The sequence below is a fragment of the Dendrobates tinctorius genome, unplaced genomic scaffold, assembly GCF_039654945.1.
Source record: "Dendrobates tinctorius isolate UK_male_01 unplaced genomic scaffold, ASM3965494v1 ptg000293l, whole genome shotgun sequence".
Lineage (NCBI taxonomy): Eukaryota > Metazoa > Chordata > Amphibia > Anura > Dendrobatidae > Dendrobates > Dendrobates tinctorius.
The window spans coordinates 10,974,103-10,991,144 of NW_027361960.1; the positions used below are offsets into that span (position 1 = coordinate 10,974,103).

Genomic DNA, 17,042 nt, shown 5'->3' on the forward strand with positions numbered 1-17,042 from the left:
ATCTACATTTTGTTGGGCAGAAGATAGCATTACATATTTAGGCTTAACCATCACAAAAAACCTTAACCCCCACCAACCTGAAATCCTTAATCGACACTATTACTAAAGACTGTGAGGGAGTCAGCTATCGCTGAGTCCCTATTCTAGAGTGGACCCTCTGGGTCGTGGCACCCACCCACCAAGGGCGAGCTGACCTTGTGAGGAACAACCCCCTATACAGGGAGTGTCAGGGGTAAGACCAAGGGGATGAGCCACCACGACTGCTGGAACCAGACGGCCGGCTCAAGGAATACACAAGTGTCTAATGACAAGGGACGTGCAGAAGACAAGACAAGGCGTGGTTTCAAGGTATCTTCATTAAAACGAACTCGGGGTAACATCAGGTGCAAGACGTGATAACAGAGAAAACACAGCAAGGTGCATGCGTGGGCACGCCAAGGTCCATGGCATGGTACAGGCAAGGGCTCGATGGCATCAGACTCCGGACTGCTGGCAACGATTGACAGGATCAGGGCATCAGGCTGCGGACATCAGCTCCGGACATCAGGCCACAGTCGTCAGGCTTATGATCTCTGGCAGTGATTGTCAGGTTCCGGGCATCCGGCAGGCAAACCAGGGTTCAGGCAAGGAGGCACAACAGAGCTCCAGACATGGTGCGTTAGGGAACATGCCAAGGTCCAAGGCAAAGTTCAAGGCAGAGGGTGCGTGCTAGGACCACACCAGGGTCCAGGGCAAGGTGTGTGCTAGGGACACGCCAGGGTCCAGGGCAAGGTGCAAGGCAGGGTTCAACACACTAGGCATGGTGTGTGTTTAGGGGACACGCCAGGGTTCAAGGTCCTGGGCGCGCTAGGGAAGCCACCAGGATCCAAGGTTCAAGGTCCTGCGCGTGCTAGAGGCACGCCAGGGGCACGGTACAAAGAATGGTCCTGGCCGTGCTAGGAGGCTCGCCAGGGTACATGGTTAACAACGGGTCCCACAAGTGCTAGGGAACACGTTGTGCTTTGAGGTTCAGGCTAAGGGCCTGCGGGTGCAGAGGGGCACGCTAGGGTTCAGGCTATGGCAAGGGCCTGCGCGTGCTAGGAGACACGCCAGGGTTCAGGCTAAGGCAAGGGACTGCGCGTGCTAGGAGGCATGACAGGGTACAGGCTAGGGTCTGTACGTGCAAGAGGGCACAACAGGGTACAGACTAGGGCCCGTGCGTGCTAGAGGGCACTACAGGGTACATGGCGAAACCTGCGCATGCTTTAGAGAAGCACGGGGAGGTATGCCAAGGAGCAGGCTAGGGCCTGCGCATTCTAAGAGAGCACGCAATGCACAGTGCGGGGGCAGCGTGGGTGCAAGGAAGCACAGAGCACGGTTGGGGCACTGGCTAGCTGGTCGGGCTGAGGCTCAGACTGGCGGGCAAGACTGAGGCGAACACGGCTGAAGCACAACAGGCGAACACAGTTAAGTCACTGGCCGACGAGCATGGCTGAGGCACAAGCAGGCGGGCACGGCTGAGGCACAGACAGGCAGGCGAGGAAAGGCCAGGCGCGTGCAAAGGGCACAAGAAGAAACAAGGTAAGGCAAGAGGCAAGGCTAGGCAAAGTACAGAACAAGGAGCGGAATGTAGGCAGAAGCACGGAGCCGGGTCAGAGAGAGTATAGGGCTAGCAGCGGAGTGTAGAACGAAGCCCAGAGCCTGGTCAAGGGAGAACCTTGAGACTAGCCATGAAATGTGCTAGAGAGCACCATAGGACAGAGTCTAGCAGCGGAGCGTAGGCCGAAGCCCAGAGCAGGGTCAAGGCAGAACCTTGAGACTAGACATGGAATGTGCAAGAGAGCACCAGAAGACAGAGTAAGGGAAACCAGGCAAAGACAGGGAACAAGAGAAGTACTACAAGGCTCAGAATAGCAAAGACCAGACATGGCGAAACAGGCAAAGGCAGAGAGCATAGGAAGTACTACAAGTCCAAGAATAGCAGAGACAAGACATGGCGAAACAGGCAAAGGAAGAGAACAGAGGAAGTACTACAAGTCAAAGAATAACAGAGACAAAACATGGCACAAAAGACAACACAAGACATGGCACGGGACAAGAGGCAGAATACAAGCACAGAGCGTGTGCAGAGATGCACAACAGGGCAGAGTGCAGGGGCACAGAATGCAGGGAGCGACCAAGCAGCCATGAAGGGAAGCAACACAATACTCAGGCCCCGACCATAGGAAGGGGCGGTCTGATATAGGGCATTAGCACCTGCACTTTCGGGTCAGAACCAGGAGAGGACTTCCGGTTCAGATCCTAAAGGATCATACAGAGGCTAGCTAGATCAGATTCTGCTGGACCATAGAGAGGGTCACATGATCAGGGCCTCCAGGACCATAGAGACGATAACAGCAGGCAGAGCAGGGACGGGTGCGCACACAGCAACGGCTTGCAGCCATGAGGTGAGGTGCGCATGCACACTGCTCCAGGAGTGGCGCAGCATAACAGTCATGAGGTGCACGTACACACTGCTCCAGGAATCATGCAGCACAACAGTCATGAGGTGCGCGTGCACACTGCTCCAGGGGTCATGCAGCACACAAGACATGACAAGCAAGACTGTTAAGGCCCTTTTACATTTAACGATGCGCCAGCGATCCGACCAGCGATCCGACCCGGTCAGGATCGCTGATGCATCGCTAAATGATCGCTAGTGAGCTTTCATACAGAAAGACCTCACAGCGATGCAGCAGCGACGCAGCGCACGATACTTACCATTCACACACAGCGATCCTGACGTCCTCCCGCCCGCCTCCACGCGTCGCTCGTCGTCACAGCAGGAAGTCTCAGCAGGAAGCGCCCGACGAGAAATGGAGCCGGACATTCTCGCGCAATCAGCGATGGACAGCGGGGGAGCCGGTCGTTGGTAAGTATCACACATAGCGATATCGCTAGCAATATCGCTATAACGTCATAAAACCAGTGACGTTTTTGCGATATTGCTAGCGATATCGCTTAGTGTAAAACCCCCTTTAGGTGAGCTTGCACCCTGCTCCAGGGGTCATGCGGCATATCAGACATGGCGGGCATGACAAAGACTTTTCCTTCTATGGCAATAAAGACTTATCATGTTGGGGTAAGGCTTTAACAGTTAAAACCTTTATTCTTTGTAAAATCCTATATGTCTTTAGAACTCTCCCTCTAAAAATCTCAACATCCTATCTAACAAGCCTTCAAACTTTGATTAATTCTTTTGTTTGCAATAACAAAAAAAGCAAGAATTTCTGCAAACATTTTATACAAAAATAAACTATTTGGTGGACTGGGACTTCCAAACATCACAGCATACTATTGTGCTAACCTTATAAAACAGAGTATACACTGGTTGTCTTCTGATGAATCTCCAGCCTGGTTAGAACTAGAAACTACATTGAACAATAATAAGCCTCCACGTGAATTATTACTTAAAAAATTACTAAATAAAAGCTCTAATGTTCATGACCACCCTTATCTTCATTGCCTCTATCTACACATGGAAAAAATTGGCTAAATCAAAAAGCGGGATAAACAAATTCAACTCTTTGCAAAATCTCCCTATATCGTTTATTTCCTCTTTATACAGTCACACATTCTCCCCTCCTTGGTCAGAGTTCGGTTTAAAAAAAATTAAAAGATATTTACGATGGAAAAAATTTCTCTCCTTTCAGTAATTTAAAAAACACTTTTGACTAGGTTCACATTTGCGTTCAGGAGGGCTGCGGATGGCCGCCTACTTCTGCATGCGTCCTGCGTTTCCCTGCGTACCTGTCTTTAACATTGGGTACGCAGGGACATGCGTTGTATGTGGATGCGTCAGCATGTGGCGATTTGACGTGTGCGGCGACCGCACAAAAACGTGAAATACTGAATTCTCTCATTTTTGTGTTTTTCTAGGCGCACTGGGAGACATATCCAGTTCTTTATCAGCTCCGCTGTCAGCTATAAATGGCAAAATCTCTGTGGACCTTGGAGAATCATGCCTGATATACTTTAAAAGTGCGGTAGAAGTCCCTAGGCTTTACAGAAGGACAAACAAAGTTAGTCACTTGACTTCCATTAAGTGAACTATTAAGTAATCTGTGTGTTTTGTTTGGGATATATCTAGATTTATTTGCATGTTGACTGAAGAGAACATGATGCAGTTGAAATCAATTTACGGTATCTTAGGTTAACAAGAAATGAAAAGTAATAGATGATTTGATATTTAGAGATTATTCCTAAGAAGTGCCTCCCCACAGATCATAACTGATGGCATATACTGGAGATATCGCTATATGAGATGGGAAAATCCCATTTACACAGGCACATTTCAGCCTCTAAACTGAAAACTGTGCTTTGATCTACTGCTATGGGCATAAGGGTAGTTTGTCTTTTAGACCGGTTTATAAATACGCCCCTTTATACCTAGAGCCGTACAGGTTCTGTGCATATTACTTCTCTGTGGGCCCTGGCAGTGCTTCTCCTTTGTTAACTCCTTTCTGAAAAAACGCATAACTGAGTTCACGTTTTTAATAACTTTACGCATCTCAGTGCCCAGTTATGTCACAGGGGTGAGGAGTTCCTGAGCATTGGATGTCAGCTGTAATGGCCAGGATCAGAAATAACGCCTGTGCTAGCCGTTCATCCCTTTGCCACAGATGCAGTAGTCAGCAAGCACACATTAAGGAGTTTCTATTACTCTACCAGCGCCCCTGAGATGTGATCATAGGTTTCTATGGCTTGTCAAGGCCCCCGTGTCTGGCATGTGTATTTTCATATTGAAATAGATCCACTCAAAAACAAACTGACTATACGACTGTGTTTAAAAACCATTACAAATCCGAGTGGTCTTTTTATGAACTAGTGCCCCATAGTCCCATGGCAGGCTCTGTAGCCTACCATGTTCAGAGATGTAATATGGTTTGTGTGATGGAGAATTTTTCTTGCCTCAAAATGTGAAAAGGGATTGACCACTTTATCTTTAGTTTAAAAAATGTTTGGAAAGTTTTGTGGCACTTCTAATATATAAGTATTAGTTGTCATCCTTTGTTAGACACCACTTGCCTGGTGGTGCAATCTTCCTTACAGATGGCACAGCTATCCTGTTCTCAAAATGACATATGATGGTAGCATCATGCGATCAGCTCTGTCCTGCACCCTCCCTCTATTAAATTACAGCTTTCCCATGACGTGTTTTACAATTGGAGGAAGCTGACTGATGTGGCCACAAGCGCCTTCATCTAGTGTTTGAAAACATGGAAGCTGGGATGCCTGAGGAATGCTCTGAACTACCACCAAGAGCAACTACTACAGCGGGGTGTCTGCTGTATAGTACTGCCGGCACATGGCATACTCCATACATCCACATCCATTATATAACTCGCAAGAATTTTGCACTGTGTAGGGGCCGGTACTCATATTTTTTGGTGGTTGATATAGCCAGCTTTGTAGCATAATTTTTGTAATAAACAGTCCAGTTTGAAAATAACCTATTATATAACATTTTCTGTTTGCAAAAATATTATCTGAGAATTACAAGTTTCAAAAATAAAGGTTAAAAATCACACAGCTGCAAAGTTTTCACCAAAACTTAATTTTATTGATCACATCTCCCCATGGACATAAAATATTTAGAGGGGGTTTTATTGCACCTTTTTTTTCTTCTTGTGATGTCATTTAAGTGAAAACAGTATCTTGTGAGAAATAAATGCACATTGTTTGCAGGAGGTGCCTACCAAAGCATCATCCTACGTGGACAATGCTCTCAAGCCACTGTTCCAACTTCAGCATGAGTATGGGAACAAAGTAAAAATGGCAACTAGGCAAGGATGGCTAAAAGGAACCCTCTCTGAATGTACACACAAGTGAGTGACCCTGCCTTACTAATATTTTGTATACAAGAATTTTTGCCTAAATGAATGTAAGCTAGTGTGCTTTGGGAGTTTACGGACCCCTGTAAAAGCTCTTATCACTCCTATTTCAAACATGCCTCTTCAGCCACACAGAAACATAGAATGTTAGAGTTGGAAGGAACCTCAAGGGTCATCGTGTCCAAGCCCCTGCTCAATGCAGGAGTCACTAAACCATCTCAGACAGATGTCAGTCCAACCTCTGTTTGAAAACTTCCATTGAAGGAGAACTCGCCACCTCTCATGGCAGCCTGTTCCACTCATTGTTCACCCTCACTGTCAAAAAGTTTTTTTTCTTATATCTAACCTGTACCTTAACCCTTTCAGTTTCATCCCATTGCTTCTCGTGTTTCCATGTGCAAATGAGAATAAGGGTGATCCCTCTACATTGTGATATCCCTTCAGATCTTTGTAGACAGCTATTAAGTCTCCTCTTGGCCTTCTTTTTTGCAAGCTAAACATTTCCAGATCCTTTAACTGTTCCTTGTAGGACATACTTTGCAGTCCGCTTACCATCCTGGTAGCTCTTCTCTGATCTTGCCCCGGTTTTTCAATGTCTTTTTTAAAATGTGGTTCCCAGAACTGGACACAGTATTCCAGATAAGGTCTGAACAAGGAGGAGTAGAGGAGGATAATTACTTCACATGATCTAGACTCTCTGCTTCTTTTATTACATCCTAGAACTATGTTTGCGTTTTTGGCTGCTGCATAACACTGGTGACTCATGCAGTCTGTGATCTATTAGTATAGCCAAGTCTTTTTCACACATGCTGTTGCTTAGTTCTATTCCTCCTGTTATATAGATGTCATTTTTGTTTTTCTTGCCCAGATGTAGAGCCTTGCATTTCTCCCAGTTAAATACCATTCCATTAGTCGCTGCCCATTATTCAAGCTTATCTAGATCGTATGAAACCTTTCTGTCTTTTCTAGTGTTAGATATCCCTCCTAGCTTTGCATCGTCTGCAAATTTAATTAGTTTACCTTCAGTTCGCTTATCTAGATCATTTACCTTCCAGTAGTATGAAATTCTGTGAGACATGTGGTGTCAACATTCTCGCTGCACCTGTACATAAATTCATTGAGAGGTGTAGTTTGTAAAATGAGGTCACTTATGGGGGGGATCTGCTGTTCTGGTACTGTACCTCAGGTGCTCTGCCATTGTGCATTACGATATGGCACTTCTTCTCTTCTGAACTTTGCATTGTACCTGAAAAGTAATTTTTAAGCACATATGGGATATCGGTGTACTCAGGAAATGCTAGCTACACCACTAATTGAATTCCTCGAGTTGTAGTTTCCACAATGTGGCCCTTGTGGGGGTTTAAACTGTTTTGGCATGTCAGCGGCTCTTCAAATGTGACATGGCATCTGCAGTTTGTTCAAGCCAAAATTGCTCTCCAGAATTCAATTGGCTCTCCTTCCTTCCGAGCCCTGCCGTTTGTCCAAACAGTAGTTTTCCACCACATATGATGTATCTGTGTACTCGGGAGAAATTGCACAAAGTATTGTGCAGTCCATTTTCTCCTGTTACTCCTGTGGACTTAATAAGATATCGGAAAGAGATTTAAAAGGGGAGACAAGGTTGCATAGTCAAAGTGTAGGTGTATATTCACCGCAAGAAGATATATATTGTTGCACGCACCCTTTGGATGTCTTGTATGTACACTCAGTTGATCCATATGATGGATCCACTCATTATAATCTTCCGGTATGCAGGAACTATGCCAGCCTTGATCCAAGGATTGCATGTGAATACAATGATAAAAAAAAATATATATCCTTGTGGACTTAAGCAACATTTCTGTGGGAAAAATTAAAATGTTCATTATTTTTCCTTCCACATTGCTTTAATTCCTGCAAAGCACTTAAAGGGTTAATAAACTTATTGAATGTGGTTTTGAGGGGTGCAGTTTTTAAAATGGTGTCACTTTTGAGTATTTTCTGTCACATAGGCCCTCAAAGTTGTTTTGACCGTGATGTGATCCTAAACTAATTAGCAAAGCCACTAAAGAAGACTCAATCTCCAAAAATTCAATTTAAACAGCAGACAAAAAGGCAGCAACACTTAGGCCTCTTTCACACATCAGGTTTTCGCCGTCAGGCGCGATCCGGCGCTGTTGACAAAAACCGGATCCGGCGAAATGCAATGCCGGATCCGGTTTCCCCCCCATTGACTTGCATTTGCGCCGGATCGCACCAGATGGCCATGCGTTTCATCCGGTTTTCGCCGGATCCGGCAATGTGTCGCGATCCGGCGTCTGGAAAAAACGGCTACTGTAACGTTTTTTGTCTCCGGCGAAAAAGTCGGACACGCCGGATCCGGCGTGTCCGGCTTTTTCAAACAATGAAAGCCTATGAGTGCCGCAATGCGCCGGATCCGGCGACATCCGGATCCGGTGGCCGGATCCGTTTTTTTGGTCTGAGCATGCTCAGTAGCTCTGCCCACAAGACACACATATAAAAGCATGACAGTGGGACCCTCAGCCACACCCAACATGCCACCCAAGACAGCAACCAGGCGCAGGAGAAGGCAGGAGACCACTGCAGCAGCACCATCAGCACCACCACCACCCCAAATGGAGCAGCATGCTGAACAACGGGAGGGGAGTCCAGCAGCAGATGAGAGACGGTAATTATCAAATCCCCCATTCCTCCAAACTAGGGCCATGGAATATCAAGATATTCATTGCCCCTTTGTTTCTCTTTATTCAACAGCCGCCCAAGAGATGCAGCAGCAGCAACAGTGGCAGCACTGGAAGCACTGGCAGCAGCAGTAACACCACCCACAGGCATGGAGTCTGGCCAGCAGGAAGACAGCACATCTTCTTCTGGGAGCCCTCCCTCGCATCATCAGCGTTTGACGGTAAGTTTTTATTTCCAAAATCCATCATCTCTGTAATATATGTCTATTCATTGCCTTTTATTTCAAAACAGGAATCACAAGATGAAGAGGAGCTCCCAGAAGAAGAAGGAAGGGGTGGACAGACACCTGGAGTGGGCTCACAATTGGTAAGTTTTTTGCATCAAACACAGAAACACAACATCACACTACACACAACACATAGAAAACAATGTTCTGCAGACCACACACAGCAAACAAATGCCTACATCCAAAGACATAACATTTTTTGTTTTCTTCTCTAGTCTTCCCAATCTGGTGCTCGGCCAAGAGGTCCTCGCAGTGCCTCCCAGGGTCGTCGGCGACAGCAACCCGGCGGTCACCAGCGTGTAAGTATAAATATTTTTGCTTTGTTTTTTTGCACTTTTTATTTCATTTCTTTTGTGGAGGCAAATTATGTTATTTTTGTCTTTTTCTTTAACAGCCTTCACAGTGTGCTCCCGACTCTGACGGTGAGGATGGAGGGATTGATGTGGACCACCTCATCGATCTCATCAGAGAAAGGGAGCCGCTATGGAATATGGCTGACCGCCGCCATGCTGACCTGATCGTTACCCGACGACTCTGGGAGGAAATCTGTTCGCTCCTTGTGGACCGCTGGGAGGACCTCGATGCTCGGGCCCAGATTAAAGAGCGTAAGTATATACAGTACCGGTTGCTTGATGTAAACCAGTGTTTCCCGAACTCCAGTCCTCGTGGTCCCCACGGATCATGTGTTCAGCATTTCCATTTACTATGGAAATCCTGAAAACATGACCCCTGGGGACCATGAGGACTGGAGTTTGGGAAACACTGATGTATACTAACCACTCCTTTCTCGTTTCAGGGGACAGAATTGTGAAGCGGTGGCGGTCTGTGAGGGATCGTTTCAAGAAGGAGTTCAATAAAGAGATGCGGGCCCCGAGTGGATCTGGAGGACGCAGGAGCAAGTACAAGTACGCACAAGCCCTGTCGTTCCTCCGGGAAACAATGGTCACCAGAAGGTAAATATTACACACCACATGTGAAAAAAAATGTTTAGATGTAACTTTTTTTTTTTCAGCCAGGGCCATACCATGTCACTATTTTAATTGTTTTTTTTTCTCTTTATTCCACAGCACGGTGAGCAGCACTCGGGAGCCTGCATGATTGGACCCTTCTGAGGCGATCCCTGAGGAGACCGGCACCGAGGGACACTTCGACCGCCCCGGTACATCTGCACCTTCCCAGCCTTCCCACACATTCGACCCATCTGTCCCATCCACCAGCACAGGAGCATCGTGGCCGCCTACATTACATGAAGCTGCTGGTGAGGAGATCGATTTCCCTTTACCCCACCCTTCTGCCCCTGCCACCTCTAGTACACCTGCGGGTACTGGGCGGCAGCGGCAGAGGGGTCAGGAAAAGACTTATGCGCCAGAGTTCTTGCATCTGAATGCGTCTTTCCAGAACTGTCTAAAAGTCTTGTCAGAGCAAATCTCCGCAGGCTTTCAGCAGATCAACTCCAGCATTCTGGAGGTGAAGACACTTCTGCAAACCATGCATTCAGAAGCAAGATCTTCGCCAAACCACACCTTTTTCAGGTCTGTTGTGGAGCGCATGGAAACGCTCTCTCCTACCCAGCAGATGCATGTAATGCATTCATGCCACGGTGCTCTCCAGCACATTACCTCCCAACCTCCTTCTCCCACCACAGTAGTTCCTCCACCTGCACCCCCTCCAGCCACTTTCCATCCTCCCCCTCCTATTACATACCATCCACCTCCCCAGCACCAGCCACCTCCCCAGCACCAGCCACCTCCCCAGCACCAGCCACCTCCCCAGCACCAGCCACCTCCCCAGCACCAGCCACCTCCCCAGTACCAGCCACCTCCCCCCGTACCAAACTCCTGCCCCCGTACCAAACTCCTGCCCCCGTACCAAACTCCTGCCCCCGTACCAAACTCCTGCCCCCGTACCAAACTCCTGCCCCCCTACCACTTGCCATCAACATCATCTGCTCCTACAGTCCCTGCCCAACCCTCCACTCCACCGCCCACCACCTCTTCTGCCTCCCACATGTCTACCCATTCTGTAGCTTTTTCCACACCTTCACCTCTAACTGTTCCTTCCCCACCACGATCCCAGTCCTTTCTCCACACTCCCAGTGTCGAAGTGTCCCGCAGCCCCTCCAGCAGTATTTCCATCCCACACTACACCGAGTTATAATGTTTTTTGTTGTAATAAAAATACCCATTTGGTTGGTTTCAAACATTTATTAAAAAAGTTTTTTAAACTTTAAAAACATTTTACAAAAAAAAAATAATTTAAATAAAAGTTAAATTATCGTTTTACAATGGTTGTCTGTCATTTCTTTCTGCGGCGAACTATGTTTAAAAAAAAGGTTAAATACAGGGTATTTCAAAGGTAAAAAGGTATTCAAAACCAGGTATATAACTGTGGGTAAATTTTACCTTTTTGCCACAGTTGTGTTCCTGGTTGTGTTTGAAGCAAAGTATTTCACCTAAAAAGTTGTGTTTATTGTTGGTGATTTCCTAACAATGTACACAACTTTTGTTACAAGGTGAAATACTTTGCATAAAACACAACCAGGTACACACCTGTGGCCTAAAGGTAAAAATAGTAAGACCATGACAAGATAGCCAACTTTGTTTGGCAAAGGTATATACTGTTGGTACAGAAGGTACACAAGTTTGGTTAAGGGCACAAATCTTTCACACTCTGTCATCCTGCCAGTGTACTCTGCCTTGAGGTGACATAAAGTATAGTGCAAAATTTTCCCTCATTACTGATACCGTCACAGAACTTCTAGTGGTAATGTCATGGTAATCTTGCAAGGTGGTTTCTTCAGAGGTGTCCTCAATGGAAATGGGTTCCTTGCAGCTAACAAAATTGTGGAGTACCACATGCTTTGATCACCTCGTCCACAGTTTCTGTCTTGAGGTTGATCGCAGTCAATAGGACCCGCCATTTGGCTGTCAGAATACCAAAGGTACATTCAACCATTCTTCTTGCTCTTGTAGGGCGGTAATTAAAAATGCGTTTTGTTCTTGTCAATTCTCTGCTAGAGTACGGTTTCAAAAGGTGTTCTGACAGCTGGAAGGCTTCATCCCCTACACAGACAAATGGCATAGGTGGACCAGATGTTTGCAGCAGCGGTCTAGGGGGTGGGAACTGGAAGGTGTTTCCATACAGTTTACGCCCCATGGCAGACAGTTTGAAAACTTGAGTCATTGGAGCGGCCATAGGCCCCAATATCAACAGCAATAAATTTGTATTCCGCGTCAGCGATGGCCATGAGGACAATTGAAAAATATTTCTTGTAATTGAAATATTCCGATCCCGATCCGGCTGGCTTTACAATGCGGATATGTTTCCCGTCCACAGCGCCCAAGCAGTTGGGAAACTGACATATCTGTTGAAACTTGTCAGCAATTTCAATCCACCTCTCTGTTGTGGGCTCTGGTAAAAACTCTTCAGCTAAGGAGTCCCACAGTGCACACGGCATGTGTACTTCACTATTCCAGATATGGTGGAAATACCAAGTCTGTACTGGAAATGCAGTGACGAAAGGGATTCTCCAGTTGCAAGAAATCTGTGGGGAATTAAAAAACAATCAATTAGTTTTAAATCACAGCATTACATACCAAAAGTCAGCTATAACACTTGGAGATACAAACTACCACCAACAAGATTGCAGTGAAAGTGTGCTCTGATGCGAGCACATCCAATAAATGTGGCTTACCTTAAAGTCACCATCAGACGCTCTGCGGGTGAAACAGAGAAGCGGCAATAGGTGTCCGCTTTTCTTATGAGGTGTGCAATGCGCTCCACCAAGTAATCAAAATTCTCCATTTTCATCCGAACATATCCAAAAAATTTATCCGGGTTTCGTCTAAGGTCCATGCAGAGTGTAGAATAGACCCCACGCGTCATTCTCTTGGCTGTGATGGGGTGGATCCACAAACGTCGTCTACGATGCCTGATGCGCTGCTGTCTCGCTCTCTCCTTCTCCAGAACAATCACCCTCAAACGATTCGCCTCCGCTATAAAATCCGCCAAATTCTTCAAAATATTTCCAATCACAACATCCATCTTCGCCAGTAACTTGCTCTTCTCTCCAACCTGCACTTTCTCCTCTACAACCTGTCAAAGAAGGGCTATAGGAACACGCTATATATAGTTTTTCAGTAGCCAATCCCGTTCGGAAGGCCACAAGGGTCAATATTAAAAACCGGATCCGGCGTAATCCGTCAAAAAACGGAACAAAAGCCGGATGAGACGGATCCGGTTTTGTCTGTCAAGAACAAGATGGATCCGGCAGAAAAACGGATCTGTCACATCCGGTTTTACGAAATATTTGCCGGATCCGGCGCAACGCCGGATCGCGCCTGACGCCGAAAACCTGATGTGTGAAAGTAGCCTTACCTGCCGAAATCATGGAACCAATGCAGGGTGCAGCCAGCCCATAAAGGGGTGACTGCCCAGTATACAATTGCATAATAAAGGCCCGCTTAGGGTGTTGTTCACACAAGGGAACTGCATAATGTCTGGTTCACAGCCTATTAGTCATGCCCCTACTTTTCGATTAGGCGGGCTGCCTAGAACACTGTCAATGCATCACAGTGAGAACACCCCTCATGAGAGACCAGATGTGTTTGGGCTTGGCTGCACTCCGAATAATATAGTGCAAAAAATACAAAAATAGTGAGGTATTGGTTGATATTTTGGCCAAAATACGTAAGCTCGTAACCCGCACCGAGGGTCCCCACGCTTTCGAGTCCCTACACTAAACTAATTAGCAAAGCCACTAAAGAAGACTCGGTCTCCAAAAATTCAATTTAAACAACAGACAAAAAGGCAGCAACACTTGCCTGCCCAGATCTTGGAACAAATTCGGTACAGGGTGCAGCCAGCCCATAAAGCAAAATGTTAGCAACACATGTGCAAAATACCAAATTAACAGCCACTCTCCACCTACTCATTCCTGGAGGGAATACAATTGCAATATACGGGCCTTTAGTGTGCAATTGCATACTGGGAAGTCACCCCCTCCAGGAATGGGTAGGTGGAGAGTGGCTGCACCCTGTAGTGCATTTGTTCCATGATCTGGGCAGGTAAGTGTTGCTGCCTTTTTGTCTGCTGTTAAGTGATGTGAAACTATCCTATTAAAACGGTTTTGTAAATTTTGTTGGAAAAATTTAGAAATTTATGATAAACATGTAACCCTTCTAACTTTTTAACAAAAAAAGTTTAAAAAATGATGCAAATGTAAAGTAGATATGTGGTAATTGTTGTTCATAAATTATTTTAAACAGCATGACTAACTGGTTTAGGATATATAAATTGAAACTTTGAAAATTGTGAAGTTTTCTGCAAAAGTTCTGATATTTTCACAAATAAATGCAACAAATTTCAACCTAAATTTACCACTGGCATTAACATAGTAACATAGTAACATAGTTATTAAGGTTGAAGGGAGACTTTGAGTCCATCTAGTTCAACCCATATCCTATCCTAACTTGCCCTAACATGTTGATCCAGAGGAAGGCAAAAAAAAACCATGTGGCAACAGTAAGCTTCACATTGGGGAAAAAAATTCCTTCCCGACTCCACATATGGCAATCAGACTAGCTCACTGCATCAACGCAATATTAAGGAAAATAGTGTATATAACCTGTAATATTATACTTTTCAAGAAAGGCATCCAGTCCCTTCTTAAATTTTAGTAGGGAATCACTCATTACAACGTCATATGGCAGAGAGTTCCATAGTCTCACTGCTCTTACAGTAAAGAATCCGCGTCTGTGATTATGCTTAAACCTTCTTTCCTCCAGACGTAGAGGATGCCCCCTTGTCCCCGTCACAGCTCTAAGAGTTAAAAGATCATTAGAAAGGTCTTTGTATTGTCCCCACATATATTTATACATTGTAATAAGATCACCCCTAAACCTTCGATTCTCCAAACTAAATAACCCCAAGTGTAATAACCTGTCTTGGTATTGCAGACCCCCTAGTTGCCTAATAACCTTGGCAATGTCACAAAAAAACTGAATCACTGGGCTATGTTCAAGCATTTCAGAGTTATTACCACATAAAGTGGTCAGAATTGTAACATTTGGGCTGGTCCTTTAAGTGAGAACAGGTTTTATGGGGAAGGAGTTAAAGGGAATCTGTCACCCTTTTTTGAGATATCATATAATGATATCATTCAATTGTGTGTCACATAAGGATTCTCTTAGTACTTTTGCTTCCCCGACAACGCACCTTTCATGCATAAATACCTTGTTTATATCGGTTCAGATGTATGTAAACTGCCGCTGTCCGGTCCGCTGGGCGGGGCTTATTCACCTGCTCCCCCCCCCCTCCCTGTCTTGCTCTATGCATTTCTTCTTGTGTAAAGCAAGATAGGGAGGGGGGGAGCAGTTGGATAAGCCCCGCCCATCGGACCGGACTGTGACAGTTTACATACATCTGAATCGATATAAAAAAAGGTATTTATGCATGAAAGGTGCGGGGTCAGGGGGAAGCAAAAGTACTAAGAGAATCCTTATGTGACACACAACTGAATGATATCATTATATGATATCTCAAAAAAGGGTTGACAGATTGCTTAAAAATGTAATAAACCTATAATGAGAATAGAAAGACAGGGCCCTCCATAGTGCAGAAATCCTGAATAAAGAGGAAATAGTGAGGGCTGATAGGGCATATGGTAGTATGCTTTCCTTGGAGGGGAATGTGCAAATATCAGGCACAGCCCTCTTTCAGACGTAGAGATGGAATAAATAAGATGCAGCTTGCCCATTTTAGTCAATTTAAACCCTGTCTGTTGTACTGCTAAAATGCTGACTGTTTAAATGCTTAGCCCTTATTCTTTTGGTAAATTCTTATGAAGATATTACTCAGCAGCACCTTTTTTATTTTATTTTTTATACTTAACATTTTATATTTATCTTAAAAATGTAACAAACTGTCTTGCAAATTAGAAGGGACTGTCTGTGTCAAGGGTTTACTGCGACAGAGAGGAGCCAGAAGACCGCCGTGTCTGATTTCTCCTACTCTTGCACTGATTAGAAGCACTTCACCGTCATATTAAACGGTATAGGTTTCTTTTAGCCGTGCAGGAGTTAATCTGCTCAGTTCAGAGCTCCTGGAAGCTTTCCTGCTTTAAGGATCAGCTGTTCACTGTTAGCCACACTCCTATCTCCTATATACTCTGTGCCCTGGCTAGCACTCACTGTCACAGCTAGCTTTTTCTGCATGGCTGGAGGTTGTTGGTGGTTATTTGAGAAGGTATTTGGTTGATCTGTGACTGTCATGTTTTGGGTATGTGATTCCTCTTGTTTTCCTACTTTGTTTTAACCCCATCCTCTAATCCCTGTGGCATTCCTCTGATACTTGTGTTATACTTGTGTGTGATATTTGTATGTATACTATTTTTTGTTATCCCTGTTCGTATTACCTTGTTAGTCTGGTTGGTGTATTACGGTACAGTACTACTCCCCTCTTCCCTGGATGGGGAAGGGTACAGATGGAGGGAGGTTTCTGGAGCTAAGGCAAGGTATGTGGCTTGGCTGTCAGAAGTATTCCAGGGACCAGGGCGAGCTAGAGCGCCCCTAGCGTTGGGGACAGGGAACGAGACCCTGGTCCCGGGACTACCAACAACAGCCATGACAATATGCTATAAATGTTAACATCTTTCTCCCATACTGAAAATTAGCTGATACTGAGAAGCTGAGGCCAAGAAACCTATTCAGATGGTTTTTCTCAGAGAGATCTGTATAAATTTCTAAAAATACGGGCATTCCCTGTTCCGCATTCCCCACACTCTACCAAGATGAAAAAAAATACCATCAAACAGTAGACGATTTTGAAACGACGCTTGATGAATTACTCACTTTCGCTAATTCATCCTCTGATGTGGAGAGCTGCCAGCATCATGTAAACCTGCTCTACAACTTCACAGACTAAAGGACAGCACAGGCGCAATAATGTGTGATTCTGTGATTCCCCATACTCTGTTGCTTTAGAAGACACCCTAAAAGGCAATTTAGGAGATAAACAATGAACTTCTGAGCTGCAGCTACTCAGATCCTCTGATTACTGAATGCACACACAGGGCACCTCCACCCAGCTCCAAAATTAGCCGTTCCTCTGAGACGTGATCTGCAAATTCATGAATTTTCAACAGAAAGATCATCATGAGTAGAGATGAGTGATTTTGATCGGATGTTTGTTTGTTGTGCTCTTCATGCATGTGTCGTGACTGT

General features: G+C 45.4%; 1 protein-coding gene across 2 annotated transcripts in view; it reads left to right on the forward strand.

Moving 5' to 3' along the window:
* The window catches only part of COG2 (component of oligomeric golgi complex 2), a 159,107-nt gene that overhangs the window by 114,220 nt on the left and 27,845 nt on the right, over positions 1-17,042 (forward strand). For both annotated transcript variants that reach the window (XR_012226896.1, XM_073560121.1), the window contains exons 15-16: positions 3,898-4,040; positions 5,707-5,846. Coding sequence is in view for 1 of the 2 variants with exons in the window: in XM_073560121.1 (XP_073416222.1) it covers positions 3,898-4,040; positions 5,707-5,846 (283 nt within the window). In the remaining variant the exon portion in view is untranslated. The remainder of the gene's footprint in view (positions 1-3,897; positions 4,041-5,706; positions 5,847-17,042) is intronic.